The sequence below is a fragment of the Chiloscyllium punctatum genome, chromosome 1, assembly GCF_047496795.1.
Source record: "Chiloscyllium punctatum isolate Juve2018m chromosome 1, sChiPun1.3, whole genome shotgun sequence".
NCBI lineage: Eukaryota > Metazoa > Chordata > Chondrichthyes > Orectolobiformes > Hemiscylliidae > Chiloscyllium > Chiloscyllium punctatum.
The window spans coordinates 67,684,383-67,695,525 of record NC_092739.1 but is presented as its reverse complement, the minus strand read 5'-3'; the positions used below and the strand labels follow the sequence as shown (position 1 = coordinate 67,695,525).

At 42.4% G+C, this 11,143-nt stretch overlaps 1 protein-coding gene across 7 annotated transcripts in view; it reads left to right on the top strand.

Annotated features, from left to right (window-relative positions):
• Nucleotides 1-678: 678 nt before the first annotated feature.
• The window catches only part of pds5a (PDS5 cohesin associated factor A), a 224,731-nt gene continuing 214,266 nt past the window's right edge, over nt 679-11,143 (top strand). For 6 of the 7 annotated variants that reach the window (XM_072567821.1, XM_072567818.1, XM_072567820.1 and 3 more), the window contains exons 1-2: nt 682-808; nt 1,643-1,795. In XM_072567821.1, coding sequence (XP_072423922.1) covers nt 1,685-1,795 — 111 coding nt within the window. In that variant the 5' untranslated portion in view covers nt 682-808; nt 1,643-1,684. Of the gene's footprint in view, nt 809-1,642; nt 1,796-11,143 lie in introns of all 7 variants that reach the window. The other variant, XM_072567817.1, reaches the window with a different exon arrangement.

Sequence of the window (11,143 nt, the reverse complement as noted above, 5' to 3'; positions counted from 1 at the left end):
TACTGCATATCTATTGATCTCTTACTCTCAACATGTTCTGAACCCTGGTCTCTGTTGCTGAAATGGAGAGTGTCCATTCACGTTAAGTAAACAATAGACCTATAAATAAAAGAAAAATATTGTGGATGCTGTAAATCTAAAATCATAAAGTGCTCCAATAGGGTGCAGGTCTCTCTGAAAATGTAACTCTCTTTTAGTGCTGCGTACAGGATGGGGACACTGGAATGAGAATATTTTCAAGGTCAAACAGAAACTGGGAGTGTGAAAAAGACTGTCAGATTTTGTGGAGACGAAACAAACCACTTAGATTGATGACCTTTGGTCAGACCAATAACTCTGCTTCTTTCTCCAGAATGCTGCTGGATCTGCTGAAGATTTCGAACCTAGTTTTAAATTTTCAATTTAGATTTTCTATCAACCAAGGTATTTTGCTTTTGAGACAACCGCTCTATCGGTGCAGATAAATGGCTTGGCTCATCCTGGTCCGAAGATTGTCAAACACCATTGCGCACTTCCTATGGGCGAGATGTCAAAAGTCACAAAAGGAATCTCCTCCTGGGTAGGTGGCGCTGTGTCGCGGTCGGCGCGTGTGTGTCCACTCCTCCGGGGGAAGGTGGCGCTAGCGCCCGCCCACAACGTGTTGGTGCTCCTCCTGACCAGGAGGCGCTGTCTCTCTCCGGTGCCTGTGGCGTGTTGTGGCCGCTCTGTCCGTTGTTTCCCGGCGCCGTCCTGCTGCCGCCACTCGGTGCGACTGTGTGAAACTCCCGCTTTGCTGGACACCTGAGAGAGAGCCGCCGGGATTCATGAGGTGAGCGCCGCTGCGAGGGTCCGCGGCACCCGGGGCGGGAGACTAGCTGCAGGCCGCGGGCTCAGCCTCCCGCCCGCCCGCTGGCTGAGATACAGTATTTCAGAACTCGAGCGGGACAGTGAGAGGAGGAGGAGGGGGAGGGAAGGCCGGGGCCCGACTGGATCGGGGCTTTAAAAAAAAAATAAACAAGTAAAACGAAGAAAAACAAAATAAAATCCCGTGCCCCAGATGCGAAGTTGCAGAAATAAAATGAGTCGCTGAATGAAGCGGCGGCGAGTCTGAACTCGGGGCCGCGGCCTGTTCCCCGAGTCTTTGTAATTTATGGCGGGATAGGACTGAGTGTTTCCCGGATTCGCGCCCGTCCCCCCTCACTGCCTGCCTGCCTGCCATGAAGTTGTAAATAACCGGCCCGAGGTTTGGCCGCTCCTCTCCATCATACCACTACTGCTGTTCTGATGCCGAGGCCTGAGATTACAGGCCCGTGCGCGACAACTTTTTGTGGCGATGTGAGGTTGGCGGGCGGCCGGATAGCTCCTGCATCATACCTGCTCCGTGTTTGGGCAAAATGCAAGCCGATTAAGAGGAGTTTGTGGCCGTTTCTGCTCTCTCTCTGCAACCCCCGACCCCGTCAATAAAGTGACGGGAAAACATGTTGCGGCTTCAAGACTTCAGAGACATCTTTTTCAGAGTCTTTTGGCTCTTTCTATTCCGCGACCTAATGAACAAGATCGGTCACATTGGTCTGCCGTCTTATACCTTGACATTTTTTTTAATTGAGCAAGGATTAGAAAGGGGAAAAACTGAGAGTAACATTTTAAACTTGTGTCTAACCAGCAGAGGCCAGTAGTGATCTACAGAAAGGGAAAACTCAAGGAGATGGCTTTCCCACAATCGAAATCTGCAGATGGAAAGATCATAATCTACCCTCCTGGTGTTAAGGAAATTACCGACAAAATTTCCAACGATGAATTGGTCAAAAGGCTAAAGGTACTTTTAGACGTAACTTGTTGAAACAATTTTCCAAGATGCTTTGTTTTCTGAAAGATTTATCATTTTGAGAACATAACCCAGGGCAACTCTCAGCTGGTCAGGTAGCATTTGTGGTGAAAAGAGTTAACGTTTCAGTTCCACGACCTCTCTCGAAAACTGGACTCGTCCTTAGATTTCCTTTCATTCTATGCTTAAGATTACCAATAAAGTTTTTCTAATTTGCATGGATGACTTAATTGCATTTTTTTTGATAATTGAACAAATTGCAATATGGCAGTGTATTGCATTGATTCACAGTTTGGCCTTGTTTTGCTATTTCATTGATAATTTATTTCAAGTTAGTTAAGCAATTGAGAAGTTTATCAACATTATAAATTGGTCACTTTGTTTTTGTGCTATCTCTTATATTAGCCTATCTTGAAAGAACAGTTTGCAGTCGAGACTTTAGTTCTTAGTGGATTGCCATAGGTTATGGAAGAATTAGACAGTGGCTCCTCTTCCTTCTCCAATTCAATTACTCTGAATGAAGTTTAATTGTGTACCATTGGATTTTGATAGCATAACATTTCAGGGGAAGTTTTCTATTACATTAATAGATTGCTGCAGTTCTTGAATGCTAACTTATTATTCTAAAATGTGCAGGATTATGGAGTTTTTATTTGAAATGCTTAAAAAAATCTTGGAATTGCTTTACCTAATTGATTTTTGACAGCAAATGTTTTACAGTGTTGAAATCTGCCTAGTCATTTATCTATTATGCCAGAGTTGAGATACTGATACTTTATTTTTCATTCAGTTTGAATTTTTATTTCTCATAGTGCTCCATACACTTAATTTACTCCAGTTTTTACACGTGCTTTGAGTTACATCCAGTGTTATGTTTATTATCCACAAATCTATGACATGCAATGTTATCAGATTGATTTATTGTACTGATGAAAATTGGTTCAAAGATGTGGTGCATGCTCTATGACTTGTTAAATTGGAAAAAGATGAAGAAGCTTGACATCTGGTCTTGCCTTGTTGTTGGCTGAGGAGGTATCAGAACGTAAAGAATCTTGCAATAATGTATAGATATTCTAAGAAAGGAATATGACAGTTCAGGTTGGCTGTAAGAAGAGCCAAAGCATGTGCAGTAATCAGAAATTATGTACTGTCTGGGCACTGAAATACAAGAAAAAAATTACCATTATAACTATTGGTCTTTAGATCTATTTGTGAGGTTCTGTTGAGCACAATAGAAAAATGGACCATGGTCTGTGTAATTAAGCATATAAATAAAACTGGAGTCAACATTTTAAAATGAGAATTCTTAGATTTTACATTTACTGTTTTAAATTTATGGAAGGTCTAATTGAGTAGAAGTGGCAATGGTTTCTGCTATGGCTTGTAAATGCAGAATTTGAGCTTTATGTCCGGATTCTCCCCCTGTGGATCTGTGTACGTGTGAAATTGATCCCACATTCTATGTTTCTTTCTCATAGATGCATCCAGTCTGATTGTTCAGTCCTCATGATAAAATTATATGGTAGCTCTGTCCATATTTGCTGTTATCCATGGGAAGTCTATGCACCTCACCTTCACAGATAATGGCAATTTGGTGTACTTAATTTAGGAAACATGCCTTTATCCAGAGATTGGTTAAAATGTAGAACTGGTCATTTGGAGTGATTGAGATGACTAGATGCTCACTGGAGAAGATAGAGCTTGGAGGGCATTGAGAAGAATAGAGGAAGATGAATAGAAATTGGCCTTGAGCTTACCCCCACTTAGTGGGATCATGGCTGATGGTTTGCATTGACATCATTTTTCTGCATCTTCCTACATTGCTCATATCACAATTCTATTGATCTCTGATTGAGTTTACTCGATCACTGAGCATCCCACAGTTTTCTGGGTAGAATATGCTAAAGGAATATGATCGATTGAACGAAAACGTCTTCTCATCTCAGTCCTAAATGGTCAATCCTTTCTTTGAGTCTGACCCTAATTCCAACTCCCTGAGTAATGATAAACAGTCTCTGTGTTGACTCAGTCAAACCCCTCAATGATTTACTAAGGTTTAGCATGTCCACTTATTTTGTAAACTTCCAGGGCATATGTGCTGAGTCTTTTTGCACACTCCCTCAAAGAGCAGTGCCTACATTGCATGAGTCAGTCAGTCAGTCAACCTTTGTTACATTATCTCTGGAGTGAATATTTCTCTGACCAGGAGGCAGAAATGTACACAGTACGTCAGGTGTAGTCTCACGAAAGCTCTATATATTATTACAATAAATTGGGTTAATTTTTCAATAATAAAAGTGTACTATTTGCTTTCCGAATTCTTACTGAACTTCATGATTTGTATATAAGAGCACAGAATCCTTCCAAATCCCAAACTTTATTAATCTATCTCTATTTGAGACAGAGTGTTTTACTATTTTTCCGACTGACATGGGTAATTTTATGTTCTTCACTTATATTCTGTCACACTCTTGATCACTCCCTAATCTGTCCTAATCTGTTTGCAGCCTCTTTGTTTCCTTCTCACTGTTTAATTTCCCATTTAACTTGCTATCAACAGCAAGCTTTGGTACATTATGCTGTCATTTAATGCATTGATATGGATTGTAAATTGTTGAGGCCTGAGAGCTGATCCTTTGAATATTTCAGTTGTTACAACCTACAAAGCTGAAAATCTTTTTGTCAATGTATTCAATTGTTTTCTATCCCCAAATGTATGGGTCCTAATATTTAGTAATATTCCATTGTGACCTCTAGTTAAAAGTTTGTTTAAAATCGAAAGACACTGCATCCACTGGTTCCCACTTGGCACTGAGTTGCAACCTTTAAAGAGTTGAAAATCAAAACATGATTGGGAGGAAGAAACATAAAGCATTCATCGTCACGAGAGAACAAATATTCGGTAAACTAATGGGACTAAAGGCTCACAAGCACTCTGGACCAGGTGGCCTGTATCCACGGGTGTTAGAGGAAATGGCTGCTGGCTGTAACGTTCAAAACTTTGTTAGATTTTTGGAAGTGTTCTAATGGTGTGGAAAACTGCAAATATGACAGCACAGACAGAAAGCAGACTGTAGGCTAGTTAGTCTAACGCCTGTTTTGGAAAAATGGCTGAATCCAAAAGAAAACAATTGGCACCAGGACATTCAGAAACTCATAAGGTACCTAAGTCATGTCAACGTGGTTTTGTGAATGTTAAGTAGTGTGTAATAATCAGTCTTTTGAGGATGTAGCAAGTAGGGTAGAAAAAGTGAAACAAGTATTTGTAGTGATTTTGTATTTCCAAAGACAAAAGGTACTTCATAAAGTGTTACTTTATAAGATACATTATAAACCTCTTGATTCTGGGGTTATTGTATTGGAATGGATAGAGGACAGGGTAACTAACAGGAAACAACGGTTTGGAATAAATGGGCCATTTTCAGGTTGGAAAAACAGTGATTAGCGCAGCAGAAGGATCAGTGCTGCAATTTTAACTATTCACATAGGATAATGGCTGTACACTAATCTCCCCTTTTTCTTTGGCACTCCCTTGGGTTCCAAGATGGCATTCTTCCATCAAGAGTTGTTGGTCTTGAAGTGATTAAAACAGTCCAATGCTAGACTTGCACATTGAGTCACTGGTGGGCAGGTAGTTTTGATGAAGCACTTGGGTGTGATGTTTGGTTTTTCACCTACTCCTATTTGTGCTTGAACATCATTTGGACCTATCAAATGCTCTTTGGTTGCTGTTTTGTAGATGCTTTACAGTTTGAGCAGTCTTTGATAAGACATTCCCATAAATTGGTGAGAGTGCTCCATTTCCGCCACTGGCCTCTTGTTAATTGCTTGCTTCAGGAATTTGTATCAGGATATGGATAATGTGGCCTATCCAATGCCACCGATTGGCCTGAACCAGTGTCTTGATGCTGGTCTGTAGACCTGAGAGAGAAAACTGACATTGGAGCACCTATCTTGCCAGAGTATTTCTGGAAGTGAAACTTGTTGATATTTGTACAGGTATTTGAGGTATCTGTTGTACATTGTCCATATCTCTGATGCATATAGGAGAGCTTTAGGTGACATTGTAGCCCTGTAAACCCCAAGCTTGGTGCCAGGTTTGAAGTCTTTGTCATCAAACTTGCTTTTCCTCAGTTGGCAGAAGACTGAGGTGACACACTGGAGGTGATATTGAGTTTCATTGTTGATGTCTGCCTTGCTGAAAGAAGGCTTACAAGGAATGAGAATTGATCCACTTTGTCCTGTGAATTGCCATGGATCATGATGATTAGGGGCAGTGTAATGCAGCAGAAAAATGCTGATAGAAAAGTTTGTTTTCTGCGTTTTTAGTTGAAGGCCCTTTCCCCTTGTGTCTTCATGAACGAGGGGAAGATGGTTTGTGGGCGGCATGGTGGCACAGTGGTAAGCACTGCTGCCTCACAGCGCCAGAGATCCGGGTTCAATTCCCGCCTCAGGCGACTAACTGTGTGGAGTTTGCACGTTCTCCACGTGTCTGCGTGGGTTTCCTCTGGGTGCTCCAGTTTCCTCCCACAGTCCAAAGATGTGCAGGTCAGGTGAATGAGTGGGTTGCGCTTTGGCAGGGCGGTGTGGACTTGTTGGGCCGAAGGGCCTGTTTCCATACTGTAAGTAATCTAATCTAATCTAATCTAAAAAAAAGCTCAGCTTCTGAGTTTGCACAAATTTATGTGTCACCTTTATAGGCAGTAGTTGAGTGTATGATAGTCATATTTCCTGATGGTGTAAAGATGAGTGGAAAAATACCTTGTGAAGCAGGCAGAGTGTACATGTTAGAATGCAGATGGGTGATTTGTACAAGACTTTGGCCGTGAGTTAAATATATGGTTATCTGTTTTGGTGGGAAGAAAAGGCAGAATATTTTTAAATCCACATAGAGACCACAGAATGTTACAGTTCAGTGTGATCTGGGTGTCCTCAAACATGAAGCACACAAGTTGGCAAGTAGTAAAGCTACTCCTTCAAAATCAACAGAGTGGTGGCCCTTTTTTTTGCAAGAGAAATTGAGCATAAATGTAGGCTCCTGCATGTAAGGTATTGGTGAGAATGTACCTGGAGTAGTATATGCTGTTTTAGCCACCTTGTAAGGATGGATATACTTGTATTGGAGGCAGTTCAGGGAACGTTCACTACACTCATTCCTGGGATGAGCTCTTTGTTTGAGCAATAGACAATAGACAATAGATGCAGGAGTAGGCCATTCTGCCCTTCGAGCCTGCACCGCCATTCAATATGATCATGGCTGATCATTCCTAATCAGTATCCTGTTCCAGCCTTATCTCCATACCCCTTGACTCCACTATCTTTAAGAGCTCTATCCAATTCTTTCTTAAAAGAATCCAGAGACTGGGCCTCCACTGCCCTCTGGGGCAGAGCATTCCACACAGCCACCACTCTCTGGGTGAAGTAGTTTCTCCTCATCTCTGTCCTAAATGGTCTACCCCGTATTTTTAAGTTGTGTCCTCTGGTTCGGCACTCCCCCATCAACGGAAATATGTTCCCTCCTGCCAGAGTGTCCAGTCCTTTCATAAGCCTATATGTTTCAATCAGATCCCCTCTCAGTCTTCTAAACTCAAGGGTATACAAGCCCAGTCGCTTCAGTCTTTCCGTGTAAGGCAATCTTGCCATTCCAGGAATTGACCTCGTGAACCTACGCTGCACTCCCTCAATAGCCAGAATGTCTTTCCTCAAATTTGGAGACCAGAACTGTACACAGTACTCCAGGTGTGGTCTCACCAGGGCCCTGTAGAGCTGCAGAAGCACCTCTTTGCTTCTATACTCAATCCCTCTTGTTATGAAGGCCAGCATGCTATTAGCCTTCTTCACGACCTGCTGTACCTGCATGCTTGCCTTCATTGACTGGTGGACAAGAACACCCAGATCTCTCTGAACAGCCCCTTTACCTAATTTGATACCATTGAGGTAGTAATCTGCCTTCCTGTTCTTGCCACCAAAGTGGATAACCAGACATTTATCCACATTAAACTGCATCTGCCATGCATCTGCCCACTCACCTAACTTGTCCAGGTCACCCTGTAATCCCCTAACATCCTCATCACATTTCACCCTACCACCTAGCTTTGTGTCATCAGCAAATTTGCTAATGTTATTGCTGATACCATCTTCTATGTCATTTACATATATTGTAAAAAGCTGCGGTCCCAGCACGGATCCCTGCGGTACCCCACTGGTCACTGCCTGCCATTTCGAAATGGAGCCGTTAATCACTACCCTTTGTTTCCTATTAGCCAACCAATTCTCTATCCAATCTAGTACTTTGCCCCCAATCCCGTGCGCCCTAATTTTACTCACTAACCTCTTGTGTGGGACTTTATCAAAAGCTTTCTGAAAGTCCAGGTACAGTACATCCACTGGATCTCCCTCGTCCATCTTCCGAGTTACATCCTCAAAAAATTCAAGAAGATTAGTCAAGCATGATTTCCCCTTCATAAATCCATGCTGACTCTGTCCTATCCTGTTACTATTATCCAGATGTGCCGTAATTTCATCCTTTATAATAGACTCCAGCATCTTTCCCACCACTGAGGTCAGACTAACTGGTCTATAATTTCCTGCTTTCTCCCGCCCACCCTTCTTAAAAAGTGGCACAACATTAGCCGCCCTCCAATCCTCAGGAACCAACCCCGATTCTATTGAACTCTGGAAAATAATCACCAGCGCATCCACGATTTCCCGAGCCACCTCCTTCAGTACCCTGGGATGCAGGCCATCAGGTCCCGGAGACTTATCAACCTTCAGACCTAACAGTCTCTCCAACACCAAATCCTGGCAAATAGAAATTCCCTTAAGTTCAGGTCCTTCAGCCACTGTTACCTCAGGGAGATTGCTTGTGTCTTCCCCAGTGAACACAGATCTGAAGTACCCATTTACTTCCTCTGCCATTTCTTTGTTCCCAGTAATATATTCCCCTGTTTCTGTCTTCAAGGGCCCAATTTTTGTCCTAACCATTTTTTTGCCTTGGACATACCTAAAAAAGCTTTTACTATCCTCCTTTATATTCCTGGCCAGTTTACCTTCGTACCTCATTTTTTCTCTGCGTATTTCCTTCTTACTAATCCGCTGTTCTTTAAAAGCTTCCCAGTCCTCCGTTTTCCCGCTTATCTTCGCTAAGTTATACTTTTTCTCTTTTAACCTTATATGTTTCTTTACTTCCCTCGTCAGCCACGGCCGCCCATGTCTCCTCCTGGGATCTTTCTTCCTTTTAGGAATGAACTGATCCTGCATCTTCTGCATTATACACAGAAATATCCGCCATTGTTCCTCCACGGTCTTTCCTGTTAAGGTATTGAACCATTGAACTTTGGCCAGTTGCTCCCTCATAGCTCCATATTTCCCTTTATTCAACTGAAATATTGTCACTTCAGATTGTACCCACTCCCTCTCAAATTGCAGATTGAAGCTTATTGTATTATGGTCACTACTTCCCAATGGCTCCTTCACTTCGAGGTCACTGACCAATTCTGGTTCGTTACACAATACCAGATCCAGAATCGCCTTATCCCTGGTCGGCTCCAGCACCAGCTGCTCTGAAAATCCATCTCTGAGGCACTCTACAAAGTCTCTTTCTTGAGGCCCGATACCATCCTGATTCTCCCAGTCTACCTGCATGTTAAAATCCCCCATAACAACTGTAGTAACATCTTTGCGACAAGCCAATTTCAGCTCCTGATTCAACTTACCTCCAACATCCAGACTACTGTTTGGGGGCCTGTAGATGACTCCCATGAGGGTCTTTTTACCCTTAGTGTTTCGAAGCTCTATCCACACTGACTCTACATCCCCTGACTCTAGGTCCGCCCGCGCAAGGGACTGAATATCCTCCCTTACCAACAAGGCCACCCCACCCCCTCTGCCCGTCAGTCTATCCTTACGATAACACGTGTAGCCTTGAATATTCATTTCTCAGGCCCTGTCCCCATGAAGCCACGTCTCAGTTATCCCCACAATATCGTATCTGCCAATTTCCAAAAGAGCCTCAAGCTCATCCACCTTGTGTCTAATGCTTCGTGCATTCATATATAGAATTTTTAATTTGTTACTGCTCTCACCCTTCCCCTCAACCCTTATTTCACTCAACTTTACAGCATGATGCCCTTTCCAGTTTTCTGCCTCCTTGATACAGTTGTCTTTCTTGTTCTAACTACCCCTTCAATTTCCTTTTTAAACATCCAGCTTGTCCCCTCCCCCCCGCTACTTAGTTTAAATGTAGCGGTGTTGCAGCAGAAAACCTGCCTGCCAGAATGCCGATCCCTGTTCTATTAAGGTGCAAGCCGTCTCTCTTGTAGAATTTATGGTTACCATAAAATATACCCCAGTGATCCAAGAACTTGAAACCTTGCTTCCTGCACCAGTTCCCCAACCACACGTTCAAGTCCATTATCTCCCGGTTTCTGGCAGTTAGGCCTATTCTCTTTGATGTTTAAAAGAAGAATAAAATTCAGACATTAGTTAACCAGGTAGATGTTCAAAGAATGTTTCTCCCTGTGGAAGCATTTAGAACTGGGGATTATAGTTTCAAAATAAAGAGTCTCCCATTTAAGATTGAGTCTTCTCTCGATCACTCATCTTTGGAATTCTCTACCCTAACAGCAGTGGAGACTGGATTGTTGAGTGTATGCTGAACTGAGTAGATGTTTGGCAGACAGAAGAGTTGAGGGAGGCAGGGAAGAAGAGAACCCATATCTTATTAAATGATAGAACAAGTTTATTGTTCTCTGTTCTTTCTTGGATGGGGCATTAGATTTGCAGTTTTCCTGTTCTTGCGGATCTTTCTAGAATCTGGGGAACTTTGGAAGATCACAACCAATACGTCCACTATTTCTGCAGTAAGTTCATTTATTCCATAGGATGCACTCCATTACTTCCAGGTAACTTGTAAATGGGTGTTGAGAGTGTGGTGCTGGAAAAGCACAGCAGATCAGGCAGCATCCAAAAAGCAGGAGAATTGATGTTTTGGGCATAAACCCTTTATCAGGAATCTGCTGTACTTTTCCAGCACCACACTCATGACTCTAATCTCACTTTCTTCTAACTAGTAAATGGGTGGAAGGGTTAGGGGAAGTCAATACAGTTTCAAAATCAAATAACATGATAGACGAGGAAAAAAAGTCAGCAATGGAAGGGAATGACAAAACTATAAGTATAGCGATTAAACCTGAAGTGGGAAATAATGAGTTGAGTAAAACATCATTGCTGAGGGTCAAGTTGCACTGTATGACCCAACTAAAAATTGTATATACAAATGTGTGAAGTGTAAGGAATAAATTAAATGAGCTGCAGACATAAATTCGAATTGCACATTAT